General features: G+C 45.3%; 1 protein-coding gene across 3 annotated transcripts in view; it reads left to right on the top strand.

Moving 5' to 3' along the window:
* The window catches only part of LOC129830731 (programmed cell death 6-interacting protein-like), a 34,313-nt gene that overhangs the window by 1,895 nt on the left and 14,059 nt on the right, over nucleotides 1-18,359 (top strand). Inside the window, exons 1-14 of one of the 3 annotated variants that reach the window (XM_055893382.1) lie at nucleotides 1,853-2,228; nucleotides 2,346-2,400; nucleotides 2,580-2,649; nucleotides 4,551-4,678; nucleotides 7,754-7,907; nucleotides 7,986-8,086; nucleotides 9,289-9,420; nucleotides 9,731-9,953; nucleotides 10,376-10,499; nucleotides 13,773-13,950; nucleotides 14,161-14,272; nucleotides 14,607-14,776; nucleotides 16,052-16,300; nucleotides 16,571-16,705. In XM_055893382.1, the coding sequence (XP_055749357.1) occupies nucleotides 2,227-2,228; nucleotides 2,346-2,400; nucleotides 2,580-2,649; nucleotides 4,551-4,678; nucleotides 7,754-7,907; nucleotides 7,986-8,086; nucleotides 9,289-9,420; nucleotides 9,731-9,953; nucleotides 10,376-10,499; nucleotides 13,773-13,950; nucleotides 14,161-14,272; nucleotides 14,607-14,776; nucleotides 16,052-16,300; nucleotides 16,571-16,705 (1,833 nt within the window). In that variant the 5' untranslated portion in view covers nucleotides 1,853-2,226. Of the gene's footprint in view, nucleotides 1-1,852; nucleotides 2,229-2,345; nucleotides 2,401-2,579; nucleotides 2,650-4,550; nucleotides 4,679-7,753; nucleotides 7,908-7,985; nucleotides 8,087-9,288; nucleotides 9,421-9,730; nucleotides 9,954-10,375; nucleotides 10,500-13,772; nucleotides 13,951-14,160; nucleotides 14,273-14,606; nucleotides 14,777-16,051; nucleotides 16,301-16,570; nucleotides 16,706-18,359 lie in introns of those variants that run through there. The other 2 variants (XM_055893380.1, XM_055893379.1) reach the window with 2 other exon arrangements.

Below are 18,359 nucleotides of genomic sequence, written 5' to 3'. Positions count from 1 at the left end.
TTCTCCAGTCCCCCTGTGACGTTACGGACTCTGTTCTCCAGTCCCCCTGTGACGTTACGGACTCTGTTCTCCAGTCCCCCTGTGACGTTACGGACTCTGTTCTCCAGTCCCCCTGTGACGTTACGGACTCTGTTCTCCAGTCCCCCTGTGACGTTACGGACTCTGTTCTCCAGTCCCCTTGTGACGTCACCTCTGACTTTCTATCCTCTCTGGTTCTCTACCCAGTGATCTATTCTATAAAGTACTAGTGACGTCAGCATGGTTTAAGACCACTGTTGCTCCTGTACCCCTAACAGTACACAGTTTCAAATCAAATGTTATTTGTGACATGCGCCGAATACAACAGGTGTAGTGTAGACCTTACCGTGAAACGCTTACTTACAAGCCCTTAACCAACAATACAGTTGTAAGAAAGGCTACATACAGGGGGTAACAGTACTGAGTCAATGTGTGTGTGTGTGTGTGTGTGTGTGTGTGTGTGTGGGGGGGGGGGGGGGGTAGAGATCAGGCAAGGTAATTGAGCTAATATGTACATTAGGGTTGTAGCCATTGACAAACACACTTCATGCAACTCATTGAGGACTTGATGATTAGTTGACAACTTTATACTTTGCTCCACTGTATGGAGTCAAATGACTCGTAGTTTACCCTGGTATTGTCCACAGAGCATTACATAACAGTAGTTACAGTAACTGGTATTGTCTAGTAGCCAGTCTAGCCAAGTGCCAACACTAGACTATAGCTTTCATGTTGAAAGAAAAGGAACCCAACCACTGTTACCAGAGGAGTGTTTCCATTCCCTCAAACTTGTGTGTCCTGTTTTATTTTAGTGTCAGTCAGCAACTCGCTCCTTTTCGTCCTTTCTCTTAGCCCTTCTCTCTCTGTCTCTCTCTCTCTCTGTTTCTGCTGTGTGAGGTAGGAGGGTGAATGTAAGGGCTAAGGAGTTTTTGCTGGAGGAACGTAATTAATGTTAGCATAGGCGCGCTAGCTACAGGGTGGTGTAGGGCCATGCTATCGCTAGCCTATATTAGCATTCTGGCTGCGCTCTACACTGCTCGTAGGCACCTATGAGGGGATTGTTAGCATTGGAGCCTCTCCTTGGCTCTTAACTAATGACCCATGTGCCAGGTAGCTATGGCAACGGGCCTTGTATTCCGTATCCCTTTCATAGCCCTGCAGACTTTGTGTCAGAGGCAGTAAACTAGTCGCTAGCAGACCTGGCTGGGACGAAACTCCAAACTGGAAATATAAATATAATTTGTTTTTCATCAAATACTTGAGAGTACTCAACTGGCACTTTATTGAACTCCCGGTGTAATGGAACCAGTGGAAATTTATCTAATACAAACCCTGTGTACACGTACGTAGTTTGGTCGCTTAGCATGACAACTTTAGTGTAACCGTGGTAATCATTGTTTGTGCCTAAAACGCTTCAGAGCTCCCCTCTCCTTCCTGCTCCCCCTTTTCCTCCCCGCTCCCCTTTTGCTCTCCTCTCCTCCTTTTCCTCCCCGCTCCTCCTTTTCCTCCCCACTCCTCTTTTGCTCGCCTCCCCGCTCTCCTCTCCTCCTTTTCCTCCCCGCTCCTCCCTTTGCTCTCCTCTCCCCCTTTTGCTCCTCCTTTTCCTCCCCGCTCCTCCTTTTCCTCCCCGCTCCTCCTTTTCCTCCCCGCTCCTCCTTTTCCTCCCCGCTCCTCCTTTTCCTCCCCGCTCCCCTTCTGCTCTCCTCCTTTTCCTCCCCGCTCCTCCCTTTCCTCCCCGCTCCCCTTCTGCTCTCCTCTCCTCCTTTTCCTCCCCGCTCCTCCTTTTCCTCTCCGCTCCTCCTTTTCCTCCCCTCTCCTCCCCATTCCTCCTTTTCCTCCCCGCTCCTCCTTTTCCTCTCCGCTCCCCTTTTGCTCTCCTCTCCTCATCTCTGTTTTCCTTCTTTCCCATTCTCAGACTGCACTTCCGCTAGTTCCACTCCTTCCTCTCCCATCTCCTTCCTTCCTCTGTGTCCTCTTTTCAAAGGGGTTATTCCTGACTTGAGTCAGCTGTAGTACCAGTATAACACCAACCGTAGTGCATAGGGATTTCCTCAGTCACAACAATAGACTACTCTCCGTCTTTCACTCTGTGATGTCAATCCTTAGAATAGAATGTTCCAGATCACAGTAGCAGATAACTGAAGCGTATTACCACACCGGTGTTTATCTGAAGCGTGACAGTCGGCCCCACTCTCATGACTCACTGTCATGTGAGCCAACGCAGCTTTCCCAACACACTGCCATTAGTCAATAACACAGTAGACACACTTCTCTCTCTTCTGATTGATTCAAACAATAAACGTGTGTTCTCCCTCCTCCTCCTGTAGGTACTATGACCAGCTGTGTGCTGTGGAGCCCAAGTTCCCCTTCTCTGAAAACCAGGTAGATACAACCTTCCATCCACTCAACGCTGAAAGGGGGGGGGGGGGGGGGGTACAATAAACGGTACAATAAAAAACTACACTACAGTATCTGTCTGCAGAGAATCACGTCACACATGAATCGCTAGTCAGTAATAACAGGTGATCATGTTGCTAATCTCTCTCTCTGTCTTCCTGCAGCTGTGTCTAACCTTCACATGGAAAGATGCCTTTGATAAAGGCTCACTGTTCGGGGGCTCAGTCAAACTAGGTAGGCCACAGACGCATGCAGGCCTCTGGGCATGGGTACTTCTAGCAGATGTATGAGGAAGTCCTATTGCATGATGGGTGTTTTTCTCCTTGTCTTTTTTTTCAACGTAACTGATTTATTTCCTGTATTTTTATTTCCTGTATGTGTCGCACACGACAGCCCAGCTCTGTCTCTCACCCCTCACACACACACAGCGACCAATGTTCCATATAAGTTGCTGTGCAGCTCCTCGGGGGAAATATCTGCACAAGGAGAGAAGCACGAGATTCACTCAACTTTCTAGAGTTTTCCCCGTTAACACAACCAACGTTTCCCTTTACTGTGGGAATTGTGATCGAATCAATGCAATATTATCCACTTTCAATGCAACATACCAAAACAAACTATCAAGAGATTTTGTTGTAGGCAGAATACATCGCTGTAGGATTCTAGTGCTCACGACTCAGAGCTCTACTCTACACTGGTGCAGCATAACCAATCAGAGCTCTACTCTACACCGGTGCAGAATAACCAATCAGAGCTCTACTCTACACCGGTGCAGAATAACCAATCAGAGCTCTACTCTACACTGGTGCAGAATAACCAATCAGAGCTCTACTCTACACCGGTGCAGAATAACCAATCAGAGCTCTACTCTACACTGGTGCAGAATAACCAATCAGAGCTCTACTCTACACTGGTGCGGCATAACCAATCAGAGCTCTACTCTACACCGGTGCGGCATAACCAATCAGAGCTGCGTATATGGATCTGTGCCATTGACTCTGAACTGGACTGTGTTTTCAGCTGTGGTTGTGGGTAGATGCACTTGTTTTGCGATCAAAGCAAGAGCTGCATGTAGCCACATGCACATTGTGTTCATATCCTTTGCTAGTGAGTTATTAGCCCAGTTATAGATCTTTATTAGTCAGCAATATGGGAGTGGTTGCTTCCTACAAGAACACAGAACGTGTACATTTCTAGACATCTTTGAAAGCTAGTCAGGTAAAGACATTGGCTGCTACTGTAGGCTGAATGATATAACAGTTATTTCCATGTTAAAATGTTATGGGATGTATTTTCTCCATTGTTTGTGACGGTAGGCTACTCTTGTAGGCCTACATTATGATCAAATAGCCACAGTAGCCTATTTGACCACTTTAAAACTAACTTAAAGCGGGTACAGCCTCAGTGTTTACAGTAAAACTGTAACTTAAAGCGGGTACAGCCTCAGTGTTTACAGTAAAACTGTAACTTAAAGCGGGTACAGCCTCAGTGTTTACAGTAAAACTGTAACTTAAAGCGGGTACAGCCTCAGTGTTTACAGTAAAACTGTAACTTAAAGCGGGTACAGCCTCAGTGTTTACAGTAAAACTGTAACTTAAAGCAGGTACAGCCTCAGTGTTTACAGTAAACGCACGCTGGAAGTGGCACAGAATTTTCACAACGTTCAAGTTTGCGTTCAGTAGACCTGAAATATGCTCAGTGCTGGAAAAAAGTGAATGGGAACATTGATAGAAACCCTAGGAAACCACAAGGTCACCTTATTGTGTGAGTGTTGTTTGAGCTCAGACGAACAGGTAGGTAGGTGTGTGTGTGTTAAAGTACAGCACCAGTCAAAAGTTTGGACACACCTACTCATTCAAGTGTTTTTCTTAATTCTTTTTACTATTTTCTACATCGTAGAATAATAGTGAAGACATCAAAACTATGAAATAACACATATGGAATCATGTAGTAACTAAAAAAGTGTTAAACAAATCAAAAATATATTTTAGATTCTTCAAAGTAGCCACCCTTTGTCTTGATGACAGCTTTGCACACTCTCTTTTGACTGTAGTGTGTGTGTGTGTGTGTGTGTGTGTGTGTGTGTGTGTGTGTGTGTGTGTGTGTGTGTGTGTGTGTGTGTGTGTGTGTATTAGCCCTCGCCAGTCTGGGATATGAGAAGACGTGTGTGTTGTTCAACGGAGCAGCGTTGGCGAGTCAAATCGCTTCAGAACAGAACCTGGACAGCGACGAAGGACTGAAGGCCGCAGCCAAATACTACCAGGTACGTCTATAGCAATACTACAATACAGCCAAATACTACTAGGTATTTCTATAGTTATACACTGCTCAAAAAAATAAGGGGAACACTTAAACAACACAATGTAACTCCAAGTCAATCACACTTCTGTGAAATCAAACTGTCCACTTAGGAAGCAACACTGATTGACAATACATTTCACATGCTGTTGTGCAAATGGAATAGACAAATGTGGAAATTATAGGCAATTAGCAAGACACCCCCAATAAAGGAGTGATTCTGCAGGTGGTGACCACAGACCACTTCTCAGTTCCTATGCTTCCTGGCTGATGTTTTGGTCACTTTTGAATGCTGGCGGTGCTTTCACTCTAGTGGTAGCATGAGACGGAGTCTACAACCCACACAAGTGGCTCAGGTAGTGCAGCTCATCCAGGATGGCACATCAATGCTTAATGTTTGTCCTCCATTGTCCAGAAGGTTTGCTGACAGACACAGCAAACCTTCTTGCCACAGCTCGCATTGATGTGCCATCCTGGATGAGCTGCACTACCTGAGCCACTTGTGTGGGTTGTAGACTCCGTCTCATGCTACCACTAGAGTGAAAGCACCGCCAGCATTCAAAAGTGACCAAAACATCAGCCAGGAAGCATAGGAACTGAGAAGTGGTCTGTGGTCACCACCTGCAGAATCACTCCTTTATTGGGGGTGTCTTGCTAATTGCCTATAATTTCCACCTTTTGTCTATTCCATTTGCACAACAGCATGTGAAATTTATTGTCAATCAGTGTTGCTTCCTAAGTGGACAGTTTGATTTCACAGAAGTGTGATTGACTTGGAGTTACATTGTGTTGTTTAAGTGTTCCCTTTATTTTTTTGAGCAGTGTACTACAATACAGCCAAATGCTACTAGGTATTTCTATAGTTATACTACAATACAGCCAAATACTACTAGGTATTTCTATCGTTATACTACAATACAGCCAAATACTACTAGGTATTTCTATCGTTATACTACAATACAGCCAAATACTACTAGGTATTTCTATCGTTATACTACAATACAGCCAAATACTACTAGGTATTTCTATCGTTATACTACAATACAGCCAAATACTACTAGGTATTTCTATCGTTATACTACAATACAGCCAAATGCTACTAGGTATTTCTATCGTTATACTACAATACAGCCAAATGCTACTAGGTATTTCTATCGTTATACTACAATACAGCCAAATGCTACTAGGTACAGTTGAAGTCGGAAGTTTACATACACTTAGGTTGGAGACATTAAAACTAGTTTTTCAACCATTCCACAAATTTCTTGTTAACAAACTATAGTTTTGGCAAGTCGGTTAGGACATCTACTTTGTGCATGACGCAATAAATTTTTCCAACAGTTGTTTACAGACAGATTATTTCACTTATAATTCACTGTATCACAATTCCAGTGGGTCAGAAGTTTACATACACTAAGGTGACTGCGCCTTTAAACAGCTTGAAACATTCCAGAAAATGATGTCATGGCTTTAGAAGCTTCTGATAGGCTAATTGACATCATTTGAGTCAATTGGAGGTGTACCTGTGGATGTATTTCAAGGCCTACCTTCAAACGCAGTGCCTCTTTGCTTGACATCATGGGAAATTCAAAAGAAATCCGCCAAGACTTCAGAAAAGACATTTGTAGACCTTCACAAGTCTGGTTCATCCTTGGGAGCAATTTCCAAACGCCTGAAGGTACCACGTTCATCTGTACAAACAATAGTACGCAAGTATAAACACCATGGGACCACGGAGCCGTCATACCGCTCAGAAAGGAGACGCGTTCTGTCTCCTAGAAATTAACGTACTTTGGTGCGTAAAGTGCAAATCAATCCCAGAACAACAACAAAGGACCTTGTGAAGATGCTGGAGGAAACAGTTACAAAAGTATCTATATCCACAGTAAAACGAGTCCTATATCGACATAACCTGAAAGGCTGCTCAGCAAGGAAGAAGCAACTGCTCCAAAACTGCCATAAAAAAACAGACTACGGTTTGCAACTGAACATGGGGCCAAAATCGTACTTTTTGGAGAAATATCCTCTGGTCTGATGAAACAAAAATAGAACTGTTTGGCCATGACACGACCATCATTATGTTTGGAAGAAAAGGGGGGAGGCTTGCGAGCCTAAGAACACCATCCCAACCGTGAAGCACAGGGGTGGCGGCATCATGTTGTGGGGGTGCTTTGCTGCAGGAGGGAGTCGTGCACTTCACAAAATAGAAGGATGGGGATGAGGATGGAAAATTATGTGGATATATTGAAGCAACATCTCAAGACATCAGTCAGGAAGTTAAAGCTTGGTTGCAAATGGGTCTTCCAAATGGACAATGACCCCAAGCATACTTCCAAAGTTGTGGCAAAATGTCTTAAGGACAACAAAGTCAAGGTATTGGAGTGGCCATCACAAAGCCCTGTCCTCAATCCTATAGAAGATCTGTGGTCAGAACTGAAAAAGCGTATGTGAGCAAGGAGGCCTACAAACCTGACTCAGTTACACCAGCTCTGTCAGGAGGATTGGGCCAAAATTCACCCAACTTATTGTGGGAAGCTTGTGGAAGGCTACCCGAAATGTTTGACCCAAGTTAAACAATTTAAAGGCAATACTACCAAATACTAATTGAGTGTATGTAAACTTCTGACCCACTGGGAATGTGATGAAAGAAATAAAAGCTGAAATAATATTCTAACATTTTACATTCTTAAAATAAAGTGGTGATCCTAACTGACCTAAGACAGGGAATTTTTACTAGGATTAAATGTCAGGACTTGTGAAAAACGGGAGTTTACATGCACCTTAGCCAAATACATTTAAACTTCAACTGTACTTCTGTAAACTACAATACAGCCAAATACTACCAGGTATTATTTACAGTACTACCAACGACACTATAGCCAATTACACATTTTTATCATAGTAATGCTACTTAGAAATAATATAACCGATACACACTCTGTCGCTCTCTCTCTGTGTCTCTCACTCTGTGTGTGTCTCTCTATGTCTGTGTCTCTCGGTGTCTCTCTGTCTCTCTCTGTGTCTCACCCCCTCCCCCCAGTTGGCGAGTGGAGCATTTGGTCACATTAAGGACACCGTGCTGTCAGCTCTGAACAGAGAACCTACTATGGACGTCTCTCCTGAGACTGTAGGAACCCTCAGTCTCATCATGCTGGCTCAGGCACAGGAGGTCTTCTTCCTCAAGGCTACGTCGGGTACGTTCACACGCACACGTTACACGCTTTACATGTGTGTACATGAATCGAGTAACCATGGTATCATTCGCCATGCAGATAAGATGAAGGACGCCATCATCGCTAAACTGGCGAATCAGACGGCAGATTTCTACGGTGACGCCTTCAAGCAGTGCCAGTACAAAGAGAACCTGCCCAAGGTGTGTGTGTGTGTGTGTGTGTGTGTGTGTGTGTGTGTGTGAGAGAGAGCTACTCACTAGACGGGGAAGGATAAGAGGGACTTTCCCCTTTCTCTCATGTCACTATCTTTGTTCTGATTGGTTGATTACCACACAGTCTCCATTCTGATTTGTTATTCACTAATTGGGCTGTTTTCTCATTGGTTGGTCACACCTTGGGCTGTATTCTTATTGGCCCTTTTGCCGTCCTACTTCCATTCTGATTGGTCTCTCACTACCTAATAATGGGCTTCTGAAATGACGTGTGTATTAAATCTGTCTTACTGCTGAAACACACACACACACACACACACACACACACACACACACACACACACACACACACACTGTTCTCTGTGATGCAGGTTGGGTGAATGTTTCAGGAAGGTTAAACACTCACTGCCTGTCCTGTCTCCTGTCTCCTCTCTCTGCATCCCTCGTGGTGTTGGTGGTGGTGTGTGTTTCTGATTGCCTGTGTCTGTTCGTGATTGGTTGACGTGATGTGCATACTCATTCGTGATTTGCTCTTGCCGATCTTTGTGCTGTTCTGTGGTTTGCTCCCTGTGTGTGTGTGTGGTTTGCTCCCTGTGTGTGTGTGGTTTGCTCCCTGTGTGTGTGTGTGTGGTTTGCTCCCTGTGTGTGTGTGTGTGGTTTGCTCCCTGTGTGTGTGTGTGTGGTTTGCTCCCTGTGTGTGTGTGTGTGGTTTGCTCCCTGTGTGTGTGTGTGTGGTTTGCTCCCTGTGTGTGTGTGTGTGGTTTGCTCCCTGTGTGTGTGTGTGTGGTTTGCTCCCTGTGTGTGTGTGTGTGGTTTGCTCCCTGTGTGTGTGTGTGTGGTTTGCTCCCTGTGTGTGTGTGTGTGGTTTGCTCCCTGTGTGTGTGTGTGTGGTTTGCTCCCTGTGTGTGTGTGTGTGGTTTGCTCCCTGTGTGTGTGTGTGTGGTTTGCTCCCTGTGTGTGTGTGTGTGGTTTGCTCCCTGTGTGTGTGTGTGTGGTTTGCTCCCTGTGTGTGTGTGTGTGTGTGGGGGGTTTGCTCCCTGTGTGTGGTTTGCTCCCTGTGTGTGTGTGTGGTTTGCTCCCTGTGTGTGTGTGTGGTTTGCTCCGTGTGTGTGTGGTTTGCTCCCTGTGTGTGTGTGGTTTGCTCCCTGTGTGTGTGTGTGTGGTTTGCTCTGTGGTCGTTCTCTGGTCAGTATTTTTATTTCCAGGAGGTGCTGCCGGTGCTGGCAGCTAAACACTGCATCATGCAGGCCAACGCTGAGCTGCACCAGTCTCTCCTCGCCAAGCAGAAGAAACACTTTGGAGAGGAGATCGCTCGCCTACAGGTACACACACACACACACACACACACACACACACACACACACACACACACACACACACACACACACACACGCGCAAACCACACACACAGGGAGCAAACCACACACACACACACACACACACACACACACAGGGAGCAAACCACACACACACACACAGGGAGCAAACCACACACACACACACACCCTAACCCAGTGGGTCCTACAGTGTTTTTAACCCCAGCTGACAATGTAGATTTTCCACTGACCAAATAAACACTCAACCAAAGTCTTCATACTGAGTCTTCTCTCTTCTATTGTCTCCGTCCCTCAGCACGCTACAGAGCTGGTGAAGACTGTCGCGTCTCGCTATGATGAGTACGTCAGTGTGAAGGACTTGAGTGATAAGATCAGCCGTGCTCTGACCGCCGCCAAGAAGGACAACGACTTCATCTACCACGACCGCGTCCCCGAGGTCAAAGATCTGGAGCACATCGGCAAGGCAGCGCTGGTCAAGGCTACCGCCATCACACCTCCGCTCAGCGCCAAGTTCACTGGTGAGAGGGACAGCACACACTGACACACACACACACACACACACACACACACTCACACTGTCACACTCACACTGTCACACTCACACTGTCACACACACACACACTGTCACACACACACACACACACACACACACACACACACACACACACTGACACACACACACTGACACACACACACTGACACACACACACTGACACACACACACTGACACACACACACTGACACACACACACACACACACACACTCACACTGTCACACACACACTGACACACACACACTGTCACACACACACACACACTCACACACACTGTCACACACACACACACACTGTCTCTCACACACACACACACACTGTCACACACCCACACATTTTATTTTTGCGAAATATCTGATAGAATTCACAAATGTGTGTGTGTGTAGACTTGTTTGAGAAGATGGTGCCCATGGCTGTGCAGCTGAGTATGAGTGTGTCCAGCCAGAGGAAGGCTGAGACCGTCAACAGACTGGTGGGAACCATGAGAGAAGCTACCAACCTCTGCAACGGGTACGGATCTTACTTTACAATGTATTCACGACTCAATTGATCAACTCAAACAACACGGTACATCAGGGGGGGTCAACTGGCGGCCCACCGCCCCCCTTTCTGATGACCCTCTGATCAACGACAGGTTGTTTATCTCAGTCGGTGTCTCAACTTCCTGTCGCCAGTTAAAATGGTAGAATACACAAGGGGCAGTTTAGGAATGTGATTGTGTTTCAGCAAGTTTCTCTCTGGTGTCAGTCTCTGGTGTCAGTCTCTGGTGTCAGTCTCTGGTGTCAGTCTCTGGTGTCAGTCTCTGGTGTCAGTCTCTGGTGTCAGTCTCTGGTGTCAGTCTCTGGTGTCAGTCTCTGGTGTCAGTCTCTGGTGTCAGTCTCTGGTGTCAGTCACTTTTAAGTTACTTTAGCAGCCTGCTATCTAAACTAGGGTTGTTACAGTGACCGTATTACCGCCACACCGGCGGTCACGAGTCATGAAGGCAGTCAAATGTCACGTGACCGTTTAGTCACGGTAACTAGGCTTCTCTGAGCTCTGATGCTGCTGATGGTCATTAGTAGCCTACTGAACTTGATAACTGCCTGGTACTCAGCACTCTTTGTCCCTCTAATCACTCTGACATCAATGCAAATGTGATGGAAAATCTAATATGAAGCACATTGCTTCTCTTTACAACAGGAGTATAGCCTACCTGACTGGCATGAAAATCAACCACAGGAAAAGCGTTCTTCATTCGCTATTTAAGTGCATAGATGACATGCATTTTTTCCTGCTGCTCCTGTTTTAAACAGGTGCATGATAATGGTCCATTCTAAATCAAAACAAATGTCACATATATACTATTTAGTATATGTAAAGACAATATTCAAATCAGGAATAGTGTGATGGGTGACAATATTAGCCTATCACTTGTGAATTATATATTAGCACTGAATGATGCCCAGTGTAAGAAACAATTGTTGTTTTTACAATCTTTTCTAATCATAGTATCACACCTCATGTAGCCTAGCCCATAGTCCTATATGTTTTAATAAGGTTAGTATCACACCTCATGTAGCCTAGCCCATAGTCCTATATGTTTTAATAAGGTTAGTACCACACCTCATGTAGCCTAGTCCATAGGCCTATATGTTTTAATAAGGTTAGTATCACACCTCATGTAGCCTAGCCCATAGTCCTATATGTTTTAATAAGGTTAGTACCACACCTCATGTAGCCTAGTCCATAGGCCTATATGTTTTAATAAGGTTAGTATCACACCTCATGTAGCCTAGCCCATAGTCCTATATGTTTTAATAAGGTTAGTATCACACCTCATGTAGCCTAGCCCATAGTCCTATATGTTTTAATAAGGTTAGTACCACACCTCATGTAGCCTAGTCCATAGTCCTATATGTTTTAATAAGGTTAGTATCACACCTCATGTAGACTAGCCCATAGGCCTATATGTTTTAATAAGGTTAGTATCACACCTCATGTAGCCCATAGTCCTATATGTTTTAATAAGGTTAGTATCACACCTCATGTAGCCTAGCCCATAGTCCTATATGTTTTAATAAGGTTAGTATCACACCTCATGTAGCCTAGCCCACAGTCCTATATGTTTTAATAAGGTTAGTATCACACCTCATGTAGCCTAGCCCACAGTCCTATGTTTTAATAAGGTTAGTATCACACCTCATGTAGCCTAGTCTATAGCCCTATATGTTTTAATAAGGTTAGTATCACACCTCATGTAGCCTAGCCCATAGTCCTATATGTTTTAATAAGGTTAGTATCACACCTCATGTAGCCTAGCCCATAGTCCTATATGTTTTAATAAGGTTAGTATCACACCTCATGTAGCATAGGCCTATATGTTTTAATAAGGTTTGTATCACAACTAAAGTTCTTTGAAAATTAAACACATTAATTAATCCACTTTACAAGGGGTGTAGAGCCCAACTACATACATAAGCAGCGTGTGAGTTTCAAGTTTGGGGAAGATAATTTTCACCATAAAAATGCACCTTCATAATAAAAGCATGACATGCTAGATCGCATTTGCGTTCACTTTTGAGAATGGTGTTTTCCTGCTAATGGAAAGTAAGCGCTTATATCCTATTACCTTGTGCGCATTGTTGCGCTTATAATGTGAAGAAGTAGCCTCATAGTTGATCAGCATTTTAAGCTCAACATTCTGGTCTGTTGTGTCAGACACATTGTGTAAAGCATGTTTTTGTTGATGCTAGTGGTTGTATTCATTTGGGATCTATTGGATCCCACAACTGTCCCAGACTATGTTTGGAATATTTATTTCTCGCACAGAATAGGTCAACTTTTGTACTATGAGGGATAGTAGATTGACGTAGACTAGTGCTTTTGCTGTTCGTTAGGCCTACTCATCTGGTTGGCTGACGAAAAGTACATGTGGACATACTTTCTATTTTCTTCAGCTTTGTTCAATTGTGTTCTTCATACTGTAAAATATTATCAAATCATTTAAAAATAATGCCACAGAATTCTAAGCAAGTCCTGTCTGTTAAATGAACTAGTGTAGCCCACAGCCATATGACATAGTCAGATCAGGACCTAAGGACGAGTCAGAGTATCCTGTCTTCTGAAATATACATTTTCTTCATATCATGTTTCTTTAGACCTGTCTAAAATAAATAATGGATTTATTGTGAAGGTGTAGGCTATATAACATGGATTAATTAGACTTTTAAAAGTGTAGATGTTCCAAAGGTCTGCATCGGTGTCTTGTAGGCTACACGTGGAAGCCAGGAGATGCCAAACGTGTTTATGTTAATTAACGGTTTACCGTGAGACGCACAGTTATTTAACGGTCAATGACTGACAATTTTGTGACCGCCACTGCCCTAATCTAAACTTGTTATCATGGTTGAATTATCGGCTGCCCCCCCCCCCCCCCCCCCATTGATAATGTTAGTCAGTCTCACTATCATATTAACAACTACAAACATTAATCTCCACCCTATTGCAAAATAAGTAAAATTGCATGAAATTAGTTATACAATTGCAGAATCTTTCTCTCCGCCCCATGATAAAATTTGTAGAATTACAGAAAGTTTGCTTTTTAAACTCTATAACTGATGTCAATTTGGCCCCGTTATTTCTATCTGCTAGGGTCCCCGGGGGGGACGCAGACCCGTGAGCAACTGCAGCCCCTCATAATGAGTTCAAGATTTTTTTTGTGCCCCCCCCAACCCCATCAAAGTTGTCCATCCCTGCATGACAATATCTATAAAGATTGATAATGTATTGATCATTTAACAACAGTGTCCTGGCGTCTCTGAACCTGCCTGCGGCTCTGGAGGACTTGTCTGGAGATTCTATCCCACAATCCATTGTTGAGAAGGCCCGTGCCATCGTCCAGCAGGGGGGGCTGCAGAGCATAGAGCAACTGATCAGAGATCTGCCTGAACTACTTACACGAAACAGAGAGATACTGGACGAGGTAAACACACACACACCTCCCTGAACTACTGACACGAAACAGAGAGATACTGGACGAGGAAAACACACACACACACACACACACACACACACACACACACACACACCTCCCTGAACTACTGACACGAAACAGAGAGATACTGGACGAAGTGCATGCGCGCCTTGATATACCCATGATGGATGTGTGTTGTATAATGTGTGTGTTTTGTAGTCTCTGAAGATGCTGGGTGATGAAGAGTCAACAGACAGCGAGCTGAGATCCAAGTTCAGCCAACGCTGGAACAGAACTCCCTCTGGAGACCTCTACAAACCACTCAGAGCAGGTACACACACCTGGAGACCTCTACAAACCACTCAGAGCAGGTACACACACCTGGAGACCTCTACAAACCACTCAGAGCAGGTACACACACCTGGAGACCTCTACAAACCACTCAGAGCAGGTACACACACCTGGAGACCTCTACAAACCACTCAGAGCAGGTACACACATCTGGAGACCTCTACAAACCACTCAGAGCAGGTACACACACCTGGAGACCTCTACAAACCACTCAGAGCAGGTACACATATTGTTAAATACTGATATGTGTTGTGTAGTACTGATGTAATGATATTAAATGTTCTGTCACCCCTCCCTCTCCTCCCCTGGGCCAGAGGGGGGTAACTTCCGCAGTGTGCTGGACAAGGCAGTGCAGGCGGACCAGGTGGTCAAGGAGCGTTATAATACACACTGTGAGATGATCGCTCTGCTCTGTAAACCTGAGGCTGAACTCACTGCTGCCATACCATCAGCCAATCCTGTGAAGACACTGCAGGGCAGCGAGGTGAGAGTGTGTGTGTTTCCCCTCTCTCTAGGTGTGTGTGTGTGTGTGTGTGTGTGTATATATCCCCTCTCTAGGTGGTGTGTGTGTTCTAACAGTATGTATTCTCCCTCTAGGTGGTGAGTGTGTGTGTGTCCCCTCTCTCTAGGTTGTGTGTGTGTGTGTGTGTGTCCCCTCTCTCTAGGTTGTGTGTGTGTGTGTGTGTGTCCCCTCTCTCTAGGTTGTGTGTGTGTGTGTATCCCCTCTCTCTAGGTGGTGTGTGTGTGTGTATCCCCTCTCTCTAGGTTGTGTGTGTATCCCCTCTCTCTAGGTTGTGTGTGTGTGTGTGTCCCCTCTCTCTAGGTTGTGTGTGTGTGTGTCCCCTCTCTCTAGGTTGTGTGTGTGTGTGTATCCCCTCTCTCTAGGTGGTGTGTGTGTGTGTCCCCTCTCTCTAGGTTGTGTGTGTGTGTGTATCCCCTCTCTCTAGGTGGCGTGAGTGTATCCCCTCTCTCTAGGTGGCGTGAGTGTATCCCCTCTCTCTAGGTGGTGTGTGTGTGTGTGTGTATCCCCTCTCTCTAGGTGGTGTGTGTGTATCCCCTCTCTCTAGGTGGTGTGTGTGTGTGTGTGTGTGTGTATCCCCTCTCTCTAGGTGGTGTGTGTGTGTGTGTGTATCCCCTCTCTCTAGGTGGTGTGTGTGTATCCCCTCTCTCTAGGTGGTGTGTGTGTATCCCCTCTCTCTAGGTGGTGTGTGTGTATCCCCTCTCTCTAGGTGGTGTGTGTGTGTGTGTGTGTGTGTGTGTGTGTGTGTGTGTGTGTGTGTGTGTGTGTGTGTGTGTGTGTGTGTGTGTGTGTGTGTGTGTGTGTGTGTGTGTGTGTGTATCTCCTCTCTCTAGGTGGTGTGTGTGTTCTAACAGTGTGTATTCTCCCTCTAGGTGGTGTGTGTGTATCTCCTCTCTCTCTAGGTCAGGGGTGTCAAACTCATTCCACGGAGGGCCTTGTGTCTGCACGTTTTTGGTTTTTCCTTTCAATAAAGCCCTAGACAACCAGGTGTGGGGAGTTCCTAACTAATTAGTGATGTTAATTCATCAATCAAGTACAAGGGAGGAGCGAAAACCCGCAGACACTCGGCCCTCCGTGGAATGAGTTTGACACCTGTGCTCTAGGTGGTGGTGTGTGTGTATCCCCTCTCTCTCTAGGTGGTGGTGTGTGTGTATCCCCTCTCTCTCTAGGTGGCGGTGTGTGTGTATCCCCTCTCTCTCTAGGTGGTGTGTGTTCTAACAGTGTGTATTCTCCCTCTAGGTGGTGAGTGTGTTGCGTTCCCAGCTGGCCCAGCTAGAAGAAGTGAAGAAGGAGAGGGAGAGGTTGGAGGCGGATATTAAGGGAGTGACCTTTGACATGTCCTCCAGCTTCCTGACGGCTCTGGCTCAGGACGGGGCCATCAATGAGGAGGCACTGTCAATGAGCCAGCTGGACCAATCATACGGCAGCTACAGCCAGAGGGTTCAGGCCAGCCTCCGCTCTCAGGAAGAGCTGCTAGGCAAAGTGCAGGTACACACACACACTCACTCACTCACTCACTCACTCACTCACTCACTCACTCACTCACATACACACACCTGCATATACACACACACACACACCTGCATATACACACACACACACACTCACTCACATACACGCACCTGCATATACACACACACACACACATACACACACCCCTGCATATACACACAAACACTTTCCACTTATACTTCCTAAAAAGAGAGCCTTGTGGATTCTCTCCTTCCATCTCCAACTGTTGGTTGTCTCCCCCCCCAGACGTCCCACCAGGAGTTCTCCAAGCTGAAGCAGTCCAACTCGGAGGCTAATGATCGTGAGGAGGTGTTGAAGAAGCTGGCCTCAGCCCACGACAGCTACGTAGAGATCACCAGCAACCTCAGAGAGGGCACCAAGGTAACTGTCGCCTAGGGCAGTGGCTCCCAAACTGTAGGGCTGTGCCCCCGAGGGGTCGGCAGGGGATGCGCCAGTGTCTCCACCCCAAAAAAAATATATATACATCACCAGTCAAAAGTTTGGACACTCGTACTCATTCAAGGGTTTGTCTTTATTTGTACTATTTTCTACATTGTAGAATAATAGTGAAGACATCAAAACTATAAAATAACACATATGGAATCCTTTAGTAAACAAAAAAGGGTTAAACAAATTAAAATATATTTGAGATTCTTCAAAGTAGCCACCCTTTGCCTTGATGACAGCTTTGCACACTCTTGGCATTCTCTCAACCAGCTTCATGAGGTAGTCACCTGGAATGCTTTCCCAACAGTCTTGAAGGAGTTCCCACATATGCTGAGCACTTGTTGGCTGCTTTTCCTTCACTCTTCGGTCCAACTCATCCCAAACCATCTCAATTGGGTTGAGGTCGGGTGATTGTGGAGGCCAGGTCATCTGATGCAGCACTCCATCACTCTCCTTACACAGCCTGGAGGTCTGTTTTGGGTCATTGTTCTGTTCAAAAACACATGATAGTCCCACTAAGCGCAAACCAGATGGGATGGGGTATTGCTGCAGAATGCTGTGGAAGCCATGCTGGTTAAGTGTGCCTTGAATTCTAAATAAGTCACAGACAGTGTCACCAGCATAGCACCATCACACCTCCTCCTCCACGCTTCACGGTGTGAACCACCATGCGGAGATCATCCGTTCACCTACTCTGCGTCTCACAAAGACACGGCGGTTGGAACCAAAAATCTCTAATTTGTACTCATCAGACCAAAGGATAGATTTCCACCGGTCTGAGGTTCAGTTAATTGCCGATTTCTGAGGGGAGCAGTCTGTTGCTCGTGTTTCTTGGCCCAAGCAAGTCTCTTCTTATTATTGGTGTCCTTTAGTAGTGGTTTCTCTGCAGCTATTTGACCATGAAGGCCTGATTCACCCAGTCTCATCTGGACAGTTGATGTTGAGATGTGTCTGTTACTTGAACTCTGTGAAGCATTTATTTGGGCTGCAATTTCTGAGGCTGGTAACTCTAATGAACTTATCCTCTGCAGCAGAGGTAACTCTGGGTCTTCCATTCCTGTGGTGGCCCTCATGAGAGACAGTTTCATCATAGCGCTTGATGGTTTTTGCGACAGCACTTGAAGAAACTTTCAACGCTCTTGAAAAGTTCCAGATTGACTGACCTTCATGTCTTAAAGTAATGAAGGACTGTCATTTCTCTATGCTTATTTGAGATGTTCTTGTCATAATATGGACTTGGTCTTTTACCAAATAGGGCTATCTTCTGTATACCACCCCTAACTTGTCACAACACAACTGATTGGTTCAAATGCATTAAGAAGGAATGAAATTCCACAAATTCACTTTTAACAAAGCACACCTGTTAATTGAAATGCATTCCAGATGACTACCTCATGAAGCTGGTTGAGAGAATGCCAAGAGTGTGCAAAGCTGTCAAGGCAAAGGGTGGCTACTCTGAAGAATCACAAATATAAAATATATTTGGATTTGTTTAACACTTTTTTTGGTTACTACATGATTCCATATGTGTTATTTCATAGTTTTGATGTCTTCACTATTATTCTACAATGTAGAAAATAATGAAAAA

The sequence above is a fragment of the Salvelinus fontinalis genome, chromosome 32 (assembly GCF_029448725.1).
Source record: "Salvelinus fontinalis isolate EN_2023a chromosome 32, ASM2944872v1, whole genome shotgun sequence".
NCBI classification, from domain to species: domain Eukaryota; kingdom Metazoa; phylum Chordata; class Actinopteri; order Salmoniformes; family Salmonidae; genus Salvelinus; species Salvelinus fontinalis.
Note: the sequence above shows the minus strand (reverse complement) of the source record. Positions and strands in the feature narration are given on the sequence as shown.